This window comes from Labrus mixtus, chromosome 8 (assembly GCF_963584025.1).
Source record: "Labrus mixtus chromosome 8, fLabMix1.1, whole genome shotgun sequence".
NCBI classification, from domain to species: domain Eukaryota; kingdom Metazoa; phylum Chordata; class Actinopteri; order Labriformes; family Labridae; genus Labrus; species Labrus mixtus.
Window position 1 is genome coordinate 10,685,336 of NC_083619.1, and position 22,651 is coordinate 10,707,986.

At 40.6% G+C, this 22,651-nt stretch overlaps 1 protein-coding gene across 1 annotated transcript in view; it reads left to right on the top strand.

Moving 5' to 3' along the window:
- scp2a (sterol carrier protein 2a) overlaps positions 1-17,416 on the top strand; it is a 36,074-nt gene extending 18,658 nt beyond the window's left edge. Inside the window, exons 13-16 of the mRNA XM_061044237.1 lie at positions 6,614-6,710; positions 9,060-9,189; positions 13,152-13,231; positions 16,892-17,416. Of these exons, the coding sequence (XP_060900220.1) occupies positions 6,614-6,710; positions 9,060-9,189; positions 13,152-13,231; positions 16,892-16,987 (403 nt within the window). The 3' untranslated portion in view covers positions 16,988-17,416. The remainder of the gene's footprint in view (positions 1-6,613; positions 6,711-9,059; positions 9,190-13,151; positions 13,232-16,891) is intronic.
- Positions 17,417-22,651: the final 5,235 nt, after the last annotated feature.

The following is a 22,651-nucleotide window of genomic DNA, read 5'->3' on the forward strand; positions in this document are numbered from 1 at the left end:
ACGAGGGGAGCAAAAACATTAGCACCTTAGCACTACGTCACACTGACAAATTCTTTTCGAGGGACTTTGAATTTTTGCAAATAGATGTGCCTAAACGTGCACAGGACACATGGAAAACACACTAAAGAGCATATAAAACCAGAAAAAGCATAATATGGGCCCTTTAAGTTTACTTCATGTGCCATCTTTAGTTTTGAAGGTTTTCTCTGCAAATGTTTTAATCTTTCACAACTGTCAATGAATCTATGTGTATTTCAGTTGTCCCATATGCATGTCTCAAATAAGATACGATAAGACATACTTTTATTGAACATTTTTCTTGGACTCCTTCCAGCTGCAATTTACAAGTAATAAAGAATGTAGAACAATTCAACAGGCAGTCTGTACCAGATAATAAACAATTTCTCAGAAATTGAATTCAGCAAGTACTCACTGGCAAAAACTCTCTCTCTCTCTCACACACACACACACACACACGAACGTGCACAGGACACATGGAAAACACACTAAAGAGCATATAAAACCAGAAAAAGCATAATATGGGCCCTTTAAGTTTACTTCATGTGCCATCTTTAGTTTTGAAGGTTTTCTCTGCAAATGTTTTAATCTTTCACAACTGTCAATGAATCTATGTGTATTTCAGTTGTCCCATATGCATGTCTCAAATAAGATACGATAAGACATACTTTTATTGAACATTTTTCTTGGACTCCTTCCAGCTGCAATTTACAAGTAATAAAGAATGTAGAACAATTCAACAGGCAGTCTGTACCAGATAATAAACAATTTCTCAGAAATTGAATTCAGCAAGTACTCACTGGCAAAAACTCTCTCTCTCTCTCACACACACACACACACACACACACACACACACACACACACACACACACACACACACACACACACACACAGACACACACAGACACACTCTGCATCACCAATAAACACAAGCTTACCAGCAGCTTAATCATAACAAATATTCTCTGTCAGCTGGAGGTCGGCAGATATTTCTTGCCAACAATTCTTTCATGATCGGACGGGGAAGACAGATTGCTGTTGCCACGGTGAATTCGGATGTTGTCTGTCAGGGACAATCAGGAATATAAATCCCGAAGTTTGGGAAACTGCTCATTGCTCAGCTCTCACTGTGCGAGTCTGAACTGTTGTACGACCAAAATTCGAAACATGTGAGAAAAACCACCCGACCTGATGGGAGCTGCTGATTGGGACGTAATCAGGTATGATTAAATAATTTTGTCTCGATGGGTCTGTTATGACCCGGCTCGAGTGGGGAAAGGGAAGCAACATAAAACCAGTTGTTTTTGGTAAATTAAAGTTATTTATTGCAAAAGAAGCAAATTGTGATACACAATAAAAGGTGAGGCAAACTGAAAGGCCAACGAGTGCTGCTCAAATCAAAAACATAGTAAAACAGAAGGACTCTAAATAAGTGTTTTATATACTAAGTGTAAATAGTGAAATAAATGAAAATAAAACCTAACTACACTAACTAATCAAACCGAACAACAAATCAACAGCACCCCTAAACGTAGTGTTTCTAAACAAATACAAAACCTAATGTCAGTGTGTGTGTGTGTGTGTCTACAAAAATACTAATACCTGCCCAATCGAACACAAAACGAGAGCCTCAGAACTCAGAAGACACAAGCCAGCAAGTTCTTTAAAGAACATTTAACAAACATAGACGAAGACAACGAGAGTCACAGTGGCGAGCTTAAAACAAACGGACTGCTGGCTGACCAAGATTCTTAAAGGTGTGTTGCCGCAGGGCTGTCCTCTGATTGGTTGGTTGCCTCCTGCAGCTGTGTTCCTATCAAGCTTTTCCAGCAGGCAGCACAGGTGAAAAAAAATCAGGCCAGGAGGATTGACTTAACACACACACTTCAAATCAGGGGTCAGTCACATATATAGAGAGAGAGTGTGGCTGGGGCTGTAACAGGTCTGAAATTGTACAGTGTACACCTGACTTTATTCCTCCAGATTCTCTGATTAAAAAAAAGACATTCCGGACTTCCGGTAATGGCGGACAGGGAGTAGACGTGTTTACCTTCCCGCAACTTTTAAAAACTTTAATCATTTCAACCCCAAACTCCGTTTAGATTTTTGCGCAAGTTTACCCCGATACAACTAAGTAACCCAGGACCAACGAAGAAATGTCGTTTAAAGCCACCAAATAGACTAAGAAAGATCCCCCGCCTAAGGAGGAGACCGCAGCTAGCGACGTTAGCATGGCTGCACTAACCAGCTTGCTAGAGAGTCACAAGGATGCTCTTTCGGCAGAATTCAAGACCACCATCTCTGCCCTCGAGTCCAAAATTGATCTGGTGCAAATGACAGTGTCTGACCACAGGCAGAGAATCACTTCTTTGGAGTCCATCGTGGACTTGGTCAGCGAACGTCTGTTGACTTCGGAGGCTACATGCACGGAGCTAGCCACTAGCAATGCTAAGCTTAGGGCTAAGGCTGCAGATCTTGAGGCTCTTAGCCGCCGCAACAACATCCGCATTATAGGACTCCCAGAGTCCATTGAAGGCCTGCAGCCGACCACCTTCTTTGCTGACCTACTGCCCCAGCTTCTGGGCGAACAAACCCTGCCAAACCCCCCTGAACTGGACCGCGCACACAGGTCGCTGGCCGCGAAACCAAAGCAAGGCGAGAGACTTAGACCTGTCATCATCCGATTCCACAACTTCCAGATTAAGGAAAGAATCATGCGTGAAGAGGAGAGCTGAGCTCCAATACCAGGGTAAACCCATCGTCTTCTACGAGGATTACACCCCCGATGTTGTGGAGCAGCGGGCTGCATACCGGGAGATGATGGCACAGCTGTACAAACTAGGACTCAGGCCTGCCAGGCTGGTAATTACGACAAAAAATGGGGTCAAACTGCGATTTTCTTCTGTTGATGAAGCCAAGAAGTATCTCACGGCAAAACACTTTTAGCTCGGACTGCTACATATGCGGTAACACTGACCGGCTAACTATATCGTAGTGTGTGTTAGCCTTAGCTCATCAATACAGTTTAGGCTAAGCTGTCTGTGCTGAATTAGCCGATTGACCAGTCTATGGAGCTAAGGGCTAATGTTGATATCGGTGCTTTACTGGCTCTGTGTCAATGTCACACCAACAATGTTTTCTGATCAGATAAGAGGTTATATCAGTGCCTTTTAGGCTCAATCTGACCAGACGATGCTCTTCATAAATGACAGCTATCGTTATAGGAGTACAGGACCCATTGTTTGTATAAACTCGTAATTCAGGGCCATGTTCATAGTGGTTTTCCTATATTGATACGTTTATATGGCAGCTACTTTTACCACAGATGGTTTATATGTCCAAATTATATGTTCAGATGCTGTTCACTGAGGCCTTGAATACTTTTACTGTCACTTTTCTGGTATTAACTGCTCTGGGATCCAGACTGGAGGCCAGCTAGTCTTGTGTTGTTGTACACATGCCTTTTATGGCAACTTTCGTGATTTAATTTTGTTCCTCTACGCCTGGACTAAAAGAATGTTTATCTGCTGCCTAGGTCCTTGAATGTTATTGTTAATCCATCCTTGTGCTGTGAACTGCTAAGAGTAACACTGCCATTGCTGTCCTTTTTATCCTTTTTTTGGCTGCTGCTGTTCTTTAAATGCACTTTTGTTTGATTTTATGCACTCCATGGTTTAAGGAGATAATGTCTGATACCACTACAACTAACTTATGGAGTGGAATGTTTAAATTGTGCACTCACTGTTGTTACAGTTGTGCTCCTAAGTTTACATACCCCGGCAGAATTGGAGATTTCAGAGAATATGAATGATAGTACAAAAACCGTTTTTTCACTCATGGTTAGTGGTTAGGTGAAGCCATTTATTATCAAACAATTTTGTTGTTGTGTCTAAATGGCTACTGAAAGGAACATGCCTCGCCTGTGATCTGTTTGCTTGTAATCAGTGTGTGTGTGTATAAAAAGTCAGTGAGTTTCTGGGCTCCTGATTCCGAGCCATGGAGAAAGCAAAATATTTATCAAAGGATCTGTGGGACAAGGTAGTTGAACTTTATAAAAGAGGAAAAGGATATAAAAAGATATCCAAGGATTTGCGAATGCTAATTAGCAGTGTTCAAACATTAATTAGGAAGTGGAAAATTAGGGATTCTGTTGAAACCAAGCCACGGTCAGGTAGACCAACAAAAATTTCAGCCACAACTGCCAGAAAAATTGTTCGGGATGCAAAGAAAACCCCACAAATAACTTCAGCTGACATACAGGACTCTCTGAAAAAAAGTGGTGTGGCTGTTTCAAGATGCACAATGAGGAGGCACTTACTAAGCCATTACTACGCCAATGCCACGAAGCAGCCCGCTTACAATACGCCAAACAGCACAGAGACTAGCCTCAAAACGTCTGGTAGAAAGTTATTTGGAGTGATGAGACCAAAATGGAACTTTTTGGCCACAACCATAAACGCTCCATTTGGAGAGGAAAAGTACACCATTCCTACTGTGAAACACGGAGGTGGATCGCTGATGTTTTGAGGATGTGTGAGCTACAAAGGCACAGGGAACTTGGTTAAAATTGATGGCAAGATGAATGCAGCATGTTATCAGAAAATACTGGAGGAAAATGTGCACTCATCAGCCCGGAAGCTGAGCATGGGACGTACTTGGACGTTCCAACATGACGATGATCCAAAACACAAGGCCAAGTCGACATGTCATTGGCTACAGCAGAAAAAAAGTGAAGGTTCTGGAGTCTCAGTCTCCTGACCTCAATATCATTGAGCCACTTTGGGGAGATCTCAAACGTGCAGTTCATGCAAGACAGCCCAAGAATTTACAGGAACTGGAGGCTTTTTGCCAAGAAGAATGGGCAGCTTTACCATCTGAGAAAATTAAGTGCCTCATCCACAACTACCACAAAAGACTTCAAGCTGTCATTGATGTCAAAGGGGGCAATACACAGTATTAAGAATTAGGGTATGTAAACTTTTGACGAGTGTCATTTGTGTAGTTTCTGTTGTCATTATGATTTAAAAAGAGCAAACACAATTGTTTGATAATAAATGGCTTCACCCAACCACTAACCATTAGTGAAAGAAAAGTTTTTGTATTATCATTCATATTCTCTGAAAAATGGCCAAAAAAATCACAACATTCTGCCAGGGTATAAGGGCGCGGTCTCACTGGCCATCTGTACCGTGCTTTACTCAAGCACGATTGCCCCCCGCTGTGCCATTCCCACGCTGGCCGGCACGTTTGATGTTATTATGAAGCGTGCTCAGTTTACAAACAGGCGGACGAGAGAGAGAGAGAGAGAGAGAGAGAGAGAGAAAAAGAGATGCGCAGTTGAGTCCGCGTCCACACATCAGAGAAAAACACAGAGAGCATGACAGCTACTTTACTGACTTTGCAGCTTATTTTAAGCCATTTTAATCAGACACAGCCATAGATTCTTGGTTTCGCACAAGATTGCCACTAGAGCCAACAAGGTAATTTCACACTCACAACATCTCAGGGGACCTCTGCTTTTTACAAGAGACGCATCTCAGCACCTCAGATATTTCTTGCATCAAAAGGCCATGGATGTTTCATTCCATGTTTTCCGAGAGGGCGAGAGGGGCGGCTATCATCATACATAAGGATATTGCTTTTGAACCAAATACCATTATATCTGATCCAAATGGCAGATACGTTATAGTGTCAGGCACTCTACAGAACACTCCTGTGGTTCTGGCCTCAATTCATGCTCCAACGTGGGATGACGATAAATTCTTATCCAAATTCTTTTCCTCTATACCTAATCTTAGTGATCACTATATTATTATTGGAGGCGACTTTAATCAAGTTCAGAACATGGAGCTGGATAGGTCATCAACTAATCGATCTTCCACATCCAAATCGGCCAGTGTCTTAAAATTTCATGCCGACCAACTGGGCTTGATACCCGTGGAGAACTAAATTCCCTTCTAGTAAAGTCTTCTCATTATTTTCACATGTTCATATCACACGTATTCGCGAATAGATTTCTTCTTACTGGATAACAGGCTGCTCAATAATACTCTCTCTTGCGACTACCACAGTATAGTCAGCTCCGATCATGCCCCAACGTCTGTAGAAATCAATTTTCCCCGGAGCAGACCAGAGTACAATGTCAACTCTTATGCCAACTGTATGTTTTCTTATCATCTGTGCAAACTAATAAAAAGATTTTGGAAAAACAGATAACAGACCATTTCTATGGGTTATTTGCAAATCAGTAAGAAGGTTTTTACACAGCTGTGTAATGACCCCCTCCCCATTTATTGAAATGCCAATATCAGTCTACAGTGGCAAAATGGTTGACCTCTTTTCATGCCCTGAGGAGAGCTGAGAAACACACATACATAACAAGGCACAAACTGACACAAAAACACAAGAAAGACATGGTATTACAGTTCTTGATGTCGTACATACAATGCTTTCTTGATGAATTTCTTACAGTCCCATTTCGGCCACCTAACATTGATTAAAAAGCCTCACAAGCCACTTAATCAATTTGAAACCTCATATTCCCCCCCCCGCAGTGTGTTCTTTGTACCCAGTGTTATTTTTCCACTTCTCACAGGTCCCATGTTGCTGCAGTTCCCACCAGCTCGGGCAGCGGTCTGGAGGGCTTTAAAGCTTATCCAGTATTCAAAGAGATGGAGAAACATCTACAGGAGGTATCAAAACACACTGTAACCATCTAAAGCAACATCTTAATGAAGTCTCTCTTGGTTTGATCTGGTGGGAAAAGTATATTCACAACCAACTTTATGCATCCGTAAAGATCTTCTTTGTTCCTCATTTCTTCCTTTTGTTCCACTGATGGTCTAATGTAATGTAAATGTAACAATGCGCCTCACACAGCTGAGCTATCAGACTCACAATTGCCTTCACTTTTCTTTGATGGACCAATATATGGTATGATTCTATCTTATTTCACTTTCAGAGCAGAGGGCAATTTATGGTCTTTAGATGCTTTTAGCTACAGATTGTGAGCAGATTCATTCAGTTTTGTATCTACTAAACTGCATCATCAATTGAAACAGAAAAGCAGCAGCGGTCAGTTCAGAGCCATGTATGATACACATTTTTTGTCCTACTTTTTTATAAGCAGTGATATTTATCAAGGACTCACTGTTTTGGATTGTATAAGCTACAGTGATTGAACCAAACGACAAACCTCCAGCGGCATTTAAAAAAAATTAAAATGTCCGTTTTGACAACAGAAATTAACATTATTACAACCTGATACAAAAAACGATTTCGGTCAGTTTAGTTGAAGTACATTTAGATTTTTGAATGAACCCAAGACACTTTACAGCCCGTTGACATCTTGCTCAGTGGTAGCATTGTTGAGTAAAATTATATAGGCCCGGATATCAACCCCATCTAAGCTGTACCTCTGCGGTAACAACTAAGCATTCCCCGGCTTGCTGCGCCATTGACACCCTACATAAGTGACCACAGCGTTAACCAGCACCAAACTAATGTTGGAGAACACAGTCGAAATTTTCTCCCGTCACAGAATGTTATCTTCTATCAGTTCTTGACATTACATATATATATATATGTATATATATGTATATATATATATGTACAGAAGCGTGACTCTTTTCTGCTAATTTAGTACATCCTTGATGTGACATTGCACATGCCCACATGCCCACATGCCCACATCGTCATAGTGATTGTTAAACAATACTATAAATCATGCAGCCTTACTACTTCCCATGCTCGCTCTTAAGCCTTTTTCACTTATGCACTCCGGATAATATCTAGATATTTACAGGAGGACTTCTCCGGAGATTCTCCCGAACTAGCCGTTCACATATGCTCCTCACAGCGGGGGACTTTCCCTGTCAGAGGGGAGGGGGCTCGGGGGATTTCCCGAGGTAAGACGTGACGTAAATAAACAACACTGAAGTAGCGGCCGTAGCAACAGAGTCCACTACACAACGTTATAATGAGAATATTTGCCTTTATATCAATGCTATGTGTAATCCAATGGAATGACAACATCCACAAAAGAGAGGAGAACAACATACTGACGAACAGAAAACATAATGCAGCCGTTTAATTACATGCACGGAGATCGTAGTGGTTGCGGGCAGACACTTTAGCCGGTCACTGTATAAACGTCATTCTCTTTCTATTGGTCGAGTTGAAATCTCTGGAGTATATGCTGCTGCGTTCAGACATCAGCTCACTCAGATTTTCTGCGGATAAAATATTAGGGGTCTGGCTGGAGAAACTCCGGGTAAAGTCCACGCAAAAAATGCATGCATGTTTGCGTTCACACATAGCCTAAAGAACTTCCGGGTAGCCAACTCTCCAGAGTTTTTCAGGAGATTTCTGTATGTGTGAAAAGGGTTTTAGTCTCTCTTTCTCTCTCTCTCTGACAAGAGTCTGCTCACTGCGTGTCATCAGTTGATTGTTTGTTTACTAGAAACAGCCTTTGCATTTACAGCGGGTAAATGTGATTTGATAGGAAGCGGTCACGGGAGATGTTGTGGAGAATCATTCCGATGTCACGGGTAAAATGAATTCCCTCAGAGCCATCCACTTATCAGTAGATTACCCAGGAGGCTGCATGTTATTTCCAGAAGTAAACATGGCCTTTGTCACATAGAAATACCCGGTAACTAATCATTTATTTTAAAATGCCAGGAGTGTGAATCATTGTTAAATCAGCAAAGCCCAGCAAATCACAGATTTCGAGCTAGGGGATGGAAACCTGTGATTTGTGACATATCGACCAGTTATATCCTGTGGTGACTGACGTTGATGACAGGACAGAGGGATGTGCAAACGGTCTGTTAATGTGCCTGCCGGCAAGCCTCAAGTTGATTATATGTGGACTAATATGTACGTTTCTATTGATTTGAATTTGACTTGTGTGAGCTTCCACTCTGCACTCATGAGCCACTAATGATCAATAAGCTGCAGCCTGAAAGAGCTATAAGAGACTACAAGTCATAGTTTTGTCCTTCTGAATATATGTAAACAGCCCTCTCCACTTCCTGCAGGAAGGTGAGCAGCTTGTCAAGAAGATTGGTGGAGTGTTTGCCTTCAAAGTAAAGGATGGACCAGAGGGGAAAGAGGCGACCTGGATTGTTGACGTGAAAAATGGCAAAGGTTCTGTCTCCAGTGATCCAGGTTTGTAGCCCAAAAATATGTTCAACTCTTTCAAAAACACATTTTATCTGGTTTTGATAGCAGCAGTGTGGTTTTGTATTTACATACTCGTAGCTTTATTACAAAGATCCAGCTTAATCCAAAATGAGCACTTTAGCAAAGCAGCAAAAAGTTACAGTGGCAAGAAAAAACTGCCTTTTAACGTGCAGAATTCTTGGGCAAATCCAGGCTCATGACGAAACAGCTATCTAAGACTGCACCGGGTTTGAAAAGTGTGTGTGTGTGTGTGTGTGTGTGTGTGTGTGTGTGTGTGTGTGTGTGTGTGTGTGTGTGTGTGTGGGGGGGGGGGGGGTGTTGTTCAGTCAGGCCGTCCACCAACACAGAGAGAGAGAGGGAGAGGGAGCGATCGTATCGTGAGTTGATTGAATCGTTACATCCCTAATCGACACTAAATGTAGAGGGGCCTCTAATTGATACCTGCCTTTAGTGGTCAAAACGTTCAGCAGCACCGGGCTAGTAAAAGGGACTGGGCCTTAAATTTGGATGGGCTTTTGAATTTAAAGTTTTATAATACTCCTACAGTCATCAGATAAAACTGGGCAAAAAAAACAGAGCTTTATATACAAGAACTGATTAAATGTTGCAGGGATTTCTTCACTGTCCACTGTGCTGTTCAACTCTCTGCTGCCCCCTCTGTTGTGTCTGAGCAATGAAGGGATAAGATGTTCGATTGTGCTTCAGTTGTCTGACCGTTTATTTTTTTGTGCCACTTCTAGCTAACTACTAATGACCAGTTTATCTAGACAAGCAGACAACTTGTCATAGATTTGAGTTTGACAACTGTCTTTAAGCAATATCTTGAATTTTCCTTATGAACTGAATTTTTGTATTTAAAGAAGGATAAAGCTGCTACACTGGATACAAAACAGGACACACAAATCAAGAAAAAGGGCAGCACACACAAACACATGTGGTCTTTAAAAGTCAGATCTATCCTCATCCAAATAATGCCCTGAGCATTTGTATCCATCTTTGATATGCCAGAGGCAAAAGTCATGTTAAATAAGGTGTATTCTGCCTTTTTAAGCAGCCACAGTGACTCATATGTTACATGCACACACATACACACATATACACATACATCCAAACACACAAACATGCTCTCACTGCCTGTCTTGTTAATAGCTCCCTCTCCATTAGGCTGGCTGCCATTGTGATGTTTTCCTGGAACATAGTCCTTATTTACTCAGAATGAAAAATCCTGAAATCTTTCGATCTTTTCTCAACATTTTTGAAATCTGCAAAAGTGGAATGCTGTTACCTCAGTCACATAACATCACTTTTAAGCATCCTGTATCTGTCATTAATAAAAATGTATGAAAATTATTTGAAAACTAGGTTGACACTGCTGCTTGTAGTCATGAACCATAAAGAATGATTACATTTAAACAGAAATGGGCCAAAAAACAACAACAAACAGTTAAAACCAGTTTAAAGTTCCCACGAAATGAAATACTTTTTCCTGGTTTAAATCCAGCTTTCCTGTGTTCATTCATTCCAATTTTATGCCCCGCCTTCTATCTCGTGATTGGTTCTATCCTGTTTCAAATGGAAATCCCTCACGCAGTGTTTCCCTTTCCCCCCCATTTGGAGTGGCACCTCAACTCCACCCAGCGCCACTCCAAAAGAAAGGCACAAAGTACTTTATTTGTGGGAATTCAGTCATTTATGGGCACTTGTTTAATTTCAGCAGAGCATGAACATCTTTTATGCGTTCTGCTGTCCTGAGCAACGTCTCTGCTTTGCTCTGCTCCACACTGCTCTCATCTTCCTACCCACAGTGAGTTTTCTTCTTTCTCACAATCAACACTGGCCGACACACTTCCTTTACAGCTTGTCTCAGAAGCCAGGATATGAATTCTGGCTGAGCCTCTTTCCTTATCATTTACCATATTCTATTGGCTTCTTTTAAAGACATTTCTGGGAATATTTACGATAACGATACAGCTTTTGTTCATTTGCTAGCTTTTCATATTTGTGTTGACACGCGTGCAAAGTATGCTGCTCTTCAAGTGCAAAACTAGTGTAAATGAATGGAGAAAGCAGAACAGTTTAATGTGGCCCGACTTAAAGCTGCATTCAAATACAGTGTTGGCAAGGTCGAGTCACAGTTTATTTCAACATTACTGTACTGTACTTCATGTTCTTACTGAAAAAGTGGGTTCAAACCCAACGCTGTATAGCAATGAGGTCAATCAATCAATCAACTTTTATTTGTATAGCGTCAACTCATAACAAGTGTTATCTCGAGACACTTTACAAGAAGCAGGTAAAATACCTTACTCATTGTCTGTTAACATTACAAAAGAGCAGGTAAAAAGACCTTACTCATTGTTATGTTACAAAAAGCAGGTAAAAGACCTTACTTATTGCTATGTTACAAAGATCCGGCCTATCCATCATGAGCACTTTAGCAAAGCAGCAAAAGTTACAGTGGTAAGAAAAAACTGCCTTATTAAAAGGCAGAAATCTTCGGCCGGATCCCCGGCTCATGACGAAACAGTCTTCACTGGCCTAGACTGCGCCGGGCTTGGAAAGGGATAGGGGGAGAGATGGGATAAGATGCAGGAAGAGGGATAGAGAGCAAGGGGGTGGGGGGAGGTAGACCGTCCATCAGCAATCCGGTGGGGAGGGGAGGGGGTGTGGGGGGTTGTTCTGGCAGGCTGCCAACCCACGATCCGGTGGGGAGGGGGTAGTGGTGGGGTGGGGGTTGTTCTGGCAAGCCGTCAACCGACGATCTTGAGGAGCCTAGGAGAGCTCAAGAGCTCCCAGGAAAGTAGGTGGTTAGTGACTGAGATTTATAGATAGATACATGCAGTAATATGATGTACTGTATATGCAGAGAGAGAGAGAGAGAGAGAGGAGCTCAGGGTGCCAGTTCCCCCGGTAGTCTAAGCCTATAGCAGCATAACTAAGAGCTGGTCTACACCAGCACCAGCCCTAACTATAAGATTTATCAAAAAGGAAAGTTTTAAGTCTAATCTTAAAAATACAGACTGTGTCTGCCTCCCGGACCCCAGCTGGAAGGCGGTTCCAGAGGAGAGGAGCCCGATAACTGAAGGCTTTACCCCCCATAGTACACTTGGAGACTGTAGGTACCACCAGCAGGCCTGCACCCCGGGACCGCAACGCTCTCGAGGGACAGTACGGCACTAGTAGCTCCTTAAGATAAGATGGTGCCTGGCCATTTAGAGCTTTGTAGGTGAGAAGAAGGATCTTGAATTCTATTCTAGACTGAGGTCAAGGCTTCATCTCTCTCACTCAACTTGGATATTTTGAAATTTTGTAATTGAAAGCTTTTCTTCAGCTTCCACTTCACAGACTTCATTCATGAGTCAATCCATTTTAAATAAAGGATCTGATTCTATATAAATATGCCTACTATGCACACACTTTTAACAGAAATATAGGCATTACAGATCCTGGTAATACTATGTTTTTTTAAATGGAGATGGAAAAGCTATATTCTGCTTTAACAGGTTGACTGTTGCCGTGTGCTGATAAAGCCTCAGAACACGCACAGACATTTTTCTTCAGGGTATGGAAAGGATTAATCTTTATGTTTTCTGACTTGCTTCAATGGAAGAAGCTGCTCTGTATGACTCACACAACTTTTTACACTAATGGAAACCAGAAGCCCAGTGCACTCTGGAGTGCTTTCTGTTTACAACATTGTCATAATGGTGACACACATGGGCTCTGAATGTGATTTAAGACAATATTTTATATTATAGATATAGATGATTATTTTAAATACTTTGGCGGTGTCCTTCCTTACAGTCTGCCTTCTCACCCTAACCAATCAGGGCTGTGATAGAGGGGTTTATAGGCATGATCAAATACAAGATCAGAGTGGATTTATAACAAGAAACTTCACAGACATGTTTTGGGGAGCTCTTTTTTAATTTTATTTTTTCTTTCAGGTAAAAAGGCTGACTGCACCCTATCCATGAGTGATGTGGATATTCTGGATCTGATGACCGGAAAGTTGAACCCACAGACGGTGTGTAATGATTATATTTAATTGACCTTTTACAAACAGATGTAAGTACTGTAAACATGTTTGCACTTACCATGTCCATAAAACAAATGCTGATGACTAACTGAAGTCATGCTGAACTTCTCTGTGCTTAATGACTTTTAAAAAGGAATGAGGTGCCGGTGGGTTAGTGCGCGCCCCATATACAGAGGCTGTGGTCTTCCAAGCGGATGGCCCGGGTCCAAATCTGACCTGTGGCTCCCTTTCCAGATGTAATTCCCAACTCTCTCTCTCGCCCTGATTTCTGACTCCTATGTCCTATGTCTAAATAAAGTCATTAAAAGACAAAAAAAATAAGAAGGAATAACTGATAATGAGTAATATTAGTTTAGACTGCAACTATATCCTGTAAAAAATGGCTGAGGCAAAGAAAGTGGACAAAAGAATAGGCATTTTGTTTTACAGAACAAGATGTCCCTACCGTGTTGCTTTGTTTCACTTGTCAAGTCATAGTGCCAGCCTTTATTTGTCTGGTTACAGTTCAAAACTGTTTTTCCTGTTTGAAATGTCAATATCTCTGCTGCATTTATGACGTCCCTCTAAAAGGGAAGAATTTGTTATGAGCATACATTTGCATACATTTACATAACATTGTACATTTGTATGTATAACAAAAACTAGAACTGAAGTTCAGAAAGCAGCTTCTTACCAACAGTAGTTAAATAAACACCTAAGACAGAGTGTTGGAGAAATGTTTTGTGCTGAGTGCATGATGATAGATCGGAATTATGGCTACATTGACTGAGGATATTGAATTCTGTTCATGTCTGCTCTGCTGTCATTTTTTTTTTTCTACGGCTGTGTTTGAGTAGCTTTAAATTTGTGTTTCATTTTCTGTCAGGTCACACCTTTTGCTTTGCCATCACTCTTCCACTCATTAAGAGACAGCAGCCACATGTCCAATGTGTCCTCTCAGTGCTTCGTCGGCAGCTTGTGAATGTATATGAATGGCATTAGTTACTTCACTGCCATCAGTGTGTGAATGGGTGTAAATGGGTAGGTGTGATCTGCGGTGTAAAAGTGCTTTGAGTAGTCAGAAGACTAGAAAAGCGCTTTACAAGCTCAAGTCCATTTAACATTTACTAAAGTCAGTCCAGTAGTTTTTTGTAATTCTGCTTATAATTGAACATCCCTGAATAGTGAATACTAAATATTCATAATGCCGGTTTAAATTATATCTTTACATTATGCCTTAAACACATTGTGAGATCGCTTTCCTAAAAAAATCCTGATCCAAGAGGGATTATAATTAATGAAATAAACAAACCAGGCCTCACTATAGTTGGAAACAGCTAACAACTTCCTGGTCCAGCTGGTCGGTAAGTCTGCCCCAAAGTTTGACTGACAGCCAAAACAAAAAAAAAGAAATATTTCCAATTTGTTTTATTTAAAGCAAGTACGCTTCATGGTTAAGCACTCTGGATTTTCCTGTTTTGTGTCTTAATAAACTTGTTTCAACAGATTGTTGTAAAACAGTCTTTGTTGAATGTTTAGGTTGTGGGTTGTTTGAGCACATGAACCCATCTGTTGTGTGTTCGTATACATGTGTAGTTGTGTTTACTAAGAGCTGTCTGTTTTTTTTAAAGCCTAAATACATGCCTGTCTGCCAGATTGGCGTCTGTGTTGACCAACTTAATCCAGTTGGATGCTTTCTGTATGAACACATTTCCATTTAGCCCATCAGTGTAATCCTTACAGCAACAGGAAACTCAAGTAATGAATCCTCATTACTGTGGATGCACACGTTTTATATTGGGCTGGCATGGTGAAAATATTGTGGTGACAAAAAAATCACAGATTAATGATATTCATATTTTATATATAATAATATATAAAAATAGAAGTACAGCACAAAGGAATCCAACTGGCAATCGGACATCTTTGTCTATTTGAAGCATGAGGTGCTGAAGAGAAAGAAAGGAGTATCACTTCCTTTCCCCACATTAAGACAATAATGACGTCAAGTGAGCCTAAATACCATCAACATAAAAGTAACTTTAGGTAAAGGAGGGTAAATGAGAAAACAAATGATAAAAATTCTTAATTCAGTAAAATACGGACACAGACAGATAATGAGCTGTCTTTACAAACTGGTTAACATTTCCACTTTGGAGATTTGACCAGACAGTAAATGTTTTCTTCTATATGGCAAGCTTTGAAGTGAAGTTGTTCAAGTACGATGTTTTCAGTTTTAGCCTTTTTATTTTGAAGCTGATGTAATAGAACACAATGTGTCCCACATGGGTTGAATGTTTCCAGCATTTTGTGCTCATTTAATTAGATTTTGTTTGGTCTCGAGGCTTTTGGATGCCATGCCTCGGGGAACTCACATTTAACCTAAAAACTTTTTTTTTTTTTTTTTTTTTAAACCAACAACAGCATACTGGTTCAGACATTTGAAGTTTTGACCAAAAGCTGATCCCAAACATGTGATCCCTTTTATTTCAAACCCACAAACTGAGCTTTGGTGTTCTTGGCGGGTGACCGATCAGCCCGAGGACAAATATTGATTACAAAGGTGGGGGAGCACAATTAGTACAGATACCCCACCTCGGGAGAGTTTAGTAGTTTGAGATTCCCCACTCATTCAATTGATGTTTTTTTTTCTTTTAAGTAATTCATTCGGTCAATATACTGAGCACCCCTTAGGCAAAAAAGTAGGAAAAGAACCTGCAGACAGACTGATTATCCACTAATTGGGACCTGATATCTCCGCTGCACATGCACAGTATCAACATACATATTTAATATGAAGTTTCATCTTGAAGTGTTTTTAATGATGGCTGTCACTGTCTGCCATACTTTATGTCCCTTGTTTTGTCTCTAAGTGTTCTATCTTAAGACTACATATGAACTAAAGTGAGGAATCACCCCTATTATAGAGCTCTTTCCAAGGAGCCTGGAGTCAAGTGGTATCTAACAGACCTCATTATGAAACTTCAAGTTATAATTTGATACCCATCTACCCATCTATCAAGACAGGTTCTATCATTTTATAATTTAACAGTTGTGTCTACTTCTTCTTCACACCTCCTGCTCTCTGCTTCTCACATTTACAGTAGAGACACTTCCTCCTGTCCTGGTGACATGTCCTCTGTACCCCCCTGAAAGTGTCTTCCAGCTTTATGACCAGTGACAAACAAAGAGGAGAACGCTCATTCTTTCATCTGAGAACAAGTAATAATGGTTGCTTATGTAGAGATTTAAATTCATGACTCAACGAAGCAAATTAAGATTCTGATAAATATTCCAGAGAACAAAATGTTTCAGCCTTTAAACATATTTTTTTGTGCAGATGGCTGTTAACGTGATGTGCGTGCAATTATCTAGAGATAAATGTCAGTACCAGGAAATACACTACACTCAGCCTTAATTCTCCATGCCTGCTCAGGTTTATAACTGACTTCCTCTCAGAGCACAAAGACATGACGCACGGATGCCGGCTCTGATTGGTCAGTTTAGATGATTGCCCCTTTAAGCATTTTAAACTCATTCAATCTGGGTTCTGATCAATAATGTGTCTAATTGATTTCCATTTTCAGTGTTAAAAAGATTAATCTTTAAGTGCATCAATGAAGTTAAAGTTGCCTTTTTTTAATCACCACCTCACTTTTGTCTCCTCAGGCGTTCTTCAAAGGGAAACTGAAGATTACAGGGAACATGGGCATGGCCATGAAGCTGCAGAACCTCCAGCTTACACCAGGCAAAGCCAAACTGTGAGAACCTTAGCAAGCTCTAATCATCTGAGCAACACTTAAGGAAGCAATGAGTTATAATTCCTCCTCTTGAATTCATGTATTATGTGTTTGAGCTTAATATAAAGTCTGTAAAGTTTTAATTTCAGCTGCAACACAACTGTTCATGTTGGATCTCCACTCATCAGCTTAAAGTCTGATTTTTGCTCGCACAGTGAGCTGCTGCAATAGTGCATTTACAGTTAGTGTTATTCCTCTATGTTTACATATTCGTGGTTTAAAATCACTAACTGTGCCTTTAAATGTCGTCTATATAATTATCTATCATTAAGCTTGAGGTAGAAATAATTTTTTGGCCTCAGCCATTTTGATAGATACTTCTGTATGCAACATGCGTCTGTAAATTAAAACAGTTTTCTAATTTTTAAAAATAAATCTTGTGCTAACATTACAACTTTTGAAGGCTCTTAAATAGTCACACCAACATTGATCTCGTTTTCATCACGCTGTGTAACTGTTGTGTTATTCACATTAATCTTCACAGCTCTGATGTTGAGTAAACTGATGAGTTGAGTTGAATTGAACAGAAATCTTTGAGAAGTTGAATACTACTCTAAATTAGTCCTCAGTAAAATATAAAAACAAATCGAGCCAACGATTATGAATCTGCATTTTATGCGCAATAAACTTCATGTTGACGAAGCTCTGACGGCTCATAAACACTTTCAGAGTATAAATGAGGCATTGATATTGTAGCATGTGTCAGTGTAAGCGTTTGTGATTTAAATATTGAGGACTACCGGTACTACAATTCAACACCTGATTTTACACACGCTAGACTTCATATGTGTTTTTACAGCAGAGAAATATTATATAAAACCAACCTTGTTGTTAATAACTTTTCTAAAATATTCATACTGCATAATTGATGAAATAGCTTGAGTGGTAGTAGCTCAGTCTGTAGGGACTTGGGTTGGGATTGAAAGGGTCAGTGGTTAAAGTCCTGGTGTGGACCAAGTCTGGAAAGTTGTCTGGTAGCTATAGAGGTTCCAGCTTATCGCACCACACCACTTTGTGTGTGTTACAGTTTATATTCTTAAGACCCATTAGCCCACAGCTTATGGTCAGTGAAACAGGTCACTGCCCTAGAGCAAGGCACCGGACCCCAACCAGCTCAGGAGCGCTCGCTTTGGGAAGCCCCCTCTCTCTGACATCTCTCCATTAGTGCACGTCCATAAGATCCTGTCTGTGCATGTGTTTGTGTATTTCAGCCTATGTAGCATGTTCAACAACAGTAGGGCTGGGTATCACCACGTGATTGTCTGAATCGATTCGATTCCGATTCACAAGGTCCCAATTCGATTCCATTCCCGATTCGATACGATATCGATTCATTTAAGTCACAATACCAATTCTGTAAGATTAGGATTCTCAGAGAAAAAATATTAAAAAGGTTTAGAGAATGTTCATAAAAAATGTACCCCAAAGCAGTTACATGAATGTACTTATTAAGTCACCACGGAAAACAGTTCAGCTAGATTCATTGCCTTGTGGCTTGTTTGAATTTGCCTTGCCTGTAAAACATGTGAACATGTCCATTCATGGTCGATGTAATGAGAACAGTCAGGTATGAACCTATTGCTCTGGATGTCCAGCTGTCACATACAGGGTGACTCTCTCTCTCTCTCTCTCTCTCTCTCTCACTCTCTCTCACTCTCTCTTGCAATGCTGTGTTTCGTTTCACCTCTGCATACAGTTTTGGGATGGCTTCTAACCCAAATGTTTTCGTGCCGGTTACATGTAGCGTGGCTGAAGTATATTAACCCTTTGAGGTTGATACTTTCATATACAACAAAAGGAGTGTTGTCTTTACATGATCATTTATAAAAACAGAATCATACGATGTAGCAGCTTACTGTTAAATCCACTCACTTTGTCAGGTCAGTCACTTTCCAGTGATAAACCCAGCGTGTTTCTGCGACAACCAGAGGCTTTTCTATCCAACTGTCAGTGTATATTTACAGGCCACAACAAGTGAGATTTAATTCTGTCTTCTCCGAAACAGCAGTAAGCAGCACGGGGGCCCCACAGGGGTGTGTCAGTTCACCCTTCTTATTTACTCTGTATACTAATAACTGTGTTAGCACCCAGCCAAACAAATATGTCGTGAAATTCTCAGATGATACTGTCATCCTCAGTCTACTCACAAATAATTTGAAGTATCCACAGAGTACACAAGTAGCCACAGAGCTGCTGTGGACTGGTGTGATGCTCATCAACTGCACATAAACACTCGTAAAACTGTTGAGATGTTGCTGGACCCCAGATCAGTCGGAAACCGGAGCCCTGTGGCCATTCATGGTCACAGCATCGACCAGGTCACCTCATACAAATACCTGGGGGTGCATATTGACAATGATTTTAGCTGTAATTTTAGCTAAAATCCATCAGCGCCTCCATTTTCTCAGGAGACTTACAGTGTTTGGTGTATGTAAAAACATCATGCAACAATAGAGTCCATTTTACGGTATGGCATCACCAGCTGGTTTGGTGTTTTAACAGTAAAATCTAAAGCTCAGATCCTCAGCCTGGTTAAGACAGCTGGCAAGATCATGGGAATGTGTGCCCCTCTTACCCCCCAGGATCTTTTTCAGCAGGCCACAATCACACAGGCCAAGGGCATCTTATCGGACACTTCCCATGTATTGCACTCTGAATATGTTTTGCTGAACTCAGGGAGAAGGTACAGGGTTCCTCTGTGCAAACACAACCGCTTCAAAAACTCACTAGTCCCTTTTTCAGTTAAGCTCATTAATGAGCAAAAAATAGAGGAGGAACGGAAAACCAGGAGGCCCCCAATGTACTGGTAACTGTTGCCATGTATATATGTATGAAACCATCTGGAGTGGCATGTGTACGTGTGTTGTTTTCGATGTATTGTCCACGCAGCAATTTCCCAGCATCCGAGACAAATTTCTAATTTCTAGACGAATAAAGAAACCTTGACCTTGATGATAGGAGATTTCACCATATTATTTTTAGTTATATTAAATGGGCAACATGGCCATCATGGAAAATAGCTGTTTGTTGTTGCAGTATTAGCAGCCTACTGTCCTATTTCCACCATTTATCTATTAGTTTCTGAGTTGACCCCCCCCCCCCCCCCCATCAACCTTCTGCCAGATCCAGCCTGCCTGCCTCAATGCTCCGGCTAACTCTCTTCAGCCCATCCCCTGTTTTGTCCCTCTGCCAGGTGTCCAGCTGGCCGAACACTTAATTCAGATGCTGCCCGAGCTGCCGGGCAGACCCGTTTCAATGACCATAACCAGTGAGCTAATAGGTCTTAAGGATATAAACTGGTCACAAACACAGAGTGGTGGGGTGGGACAAGGTAACAGCTCCATGTCAGCTGAGGGTTTCAGGTTTGGTCGGCCTCAAGTCAACTTATGACACTTTTTATACTTGGCTAAAATCTTTCTTAGAGGGAAAATGAAAAGAGTGATGTGAATGAACTTCTTTGTTATATGCCAATGATTTACCTTCATACAGAGACTCAGTATATGTAGAAATGTCAGGCAACCATGATTCACTCTGAGTTGCAGCTCCTTCAGAGAGAGATATCTGATATCACACAACCACTAATGGAGCTCCTGGCAAAGACTTCCAGTAGTCTGAAGAGTTTCATTATCACTTAGCCCCTAACAGCCGTTCCCCAAGCTGATTATTATTTTTAAGTAGAAGAGATCGGACTGACTTTCAACAGGCTTTTACGAGCCAGATAAAGGTTCTGAATGATGTTTTGATATAAAGAGAATTTAAATAAATGCTTCTATAAAACAGCTTCACAAGCTATGAGTGATTTTCTTTTCCTGAATATTGCAGCCTCTAAACACTAAAATGAAATCAACACTGTATACAAGAGGGGAGTTTCTTTCAAGCAAGAATGTGTTTTCTTCAGTCAGTATCTTTAAAGGCATCACTGTCGGCCCTGTGTCTAAGCCAGGATCAAGAATATCTCCATTATGTTCTGTAATAATTCAGCCTTTCAGACTCATAATTGAATTCCCAAAGCAGGAGAAATATTTTACATCATGACATGTGCAGTAGGTATTGGGCTTATGAGTGCAGTGGTAGTATTTTTTAATCCCAGTTTTTCTACAAGGTTATTGTTGTTGCTCACACTGAGAGCTTTTGGTTAAAATCAGCAGAGGGAGCAGTATAATTACACCTTTTAGCACATCTGTGGACCAGCATACTTCATGTCCAGTGAAATATATTTGTAGCTTTTTCTATGGAACCTGGATTTCTTTTTTCTTTTTAGCCTTAAAGCAAATTGAGCTCCTGATTGTGAAGCGAAAAACACTTTCAGTGAAACTAACTGCAAGCTATACAGCATGTTGAAAATGTTACACTTATAGGAACTATGAAATGAATATTCTTAAAAGGATCCTGAATCCAGAAATCTGATGCCTTCAAATCTAGTGGGTTAACATGGACTTGAGTATCCCAGTTTTGATCAGGTTTTTCAAGTTACCTGTATTTGTGTTTGTGCATGTAAACATCATATCCTGATTTCAGAAACCAGGATAAGCCCTTATCCTGACTTTGAGAAACATGATTTTTCTACCCAGTGAACTCCGAAAGAAAACTGTATACTGTGGCATGTGACATTACCCCGATTTTAACTTCCGACTTCCTGCAGGTTAGGCAGTATCAGCAAAACAAACATGGTCAAGCGACCCCCCAAATATTTTTTTTAAGTTTAGATGGGAGAAAGCAAAAATGACCCTGTCCCACCAGTCACGACTACCTATCTTCACCCATTGCAGTGATAGGCTGACAGCAGTCAGAGGTGAGTCATGTTTAATATTTGCTGTCACTCACTTCTCGCGTTGCTGGAAATGAAGTGGATACATCATATCTGCAACGCCATGTTTGGCATTTAATAATGCTAAGCCTGAAATAGGCACAGTGGTGTCTTTTTTCACAGATTTCTAAATTGCCGCGGTTTGTGTTATAAAAAAAATAAACATCACACGCGTCTGCACAAATAAGATGCTGTAATCAGAAACCAAGATACTAGTATTTATCATGTCAACAGGGATATGAATAACCAGGTTTGTTTGTGTGCATGTAAACGCCATGTCCTCAATATGATCTGAACAGGGAGAAGGCTCATAGACGGGATAATCAAGTCCATTTAAAACACTCTATGTTAGCGCCTTTAGACAGCCATGAAAATACAAATGAGAAAGGAAGTGCTATGTGAATTCGCCATATGTAAATTCTAAGAAAGGATTGATTGTGGGGTCACTGAATTTAGTAAATGTCAATCCAGAGACATTACCTTAGACAAATGTGAATAAGCCAGCTGTTCTTTGTATTGCACTCTGCATGGACTCCGATAAATCTTCTGTCTTGACATTTGACACCTGCATTTGCTTTAGTGCACACTGGGATTTACTCATGTTTGAACAGGGCTTTTGGTCATCCGTTAGTACATACACGGCTGATTCCTCTGAATACCTTTAAATGAAGATGCAGTGTGTGGGATATTCAAATGAAGGTAATGAGCTTTCTCTACTGCAGTTTTTAGTTCTTTCAAGTTCATCAAATACAACTCTTGTTCGAGTTTTTGAAATGAGCATTATGAACTACAAAAGTGAAGTATTGTACATTTTTGATCTAT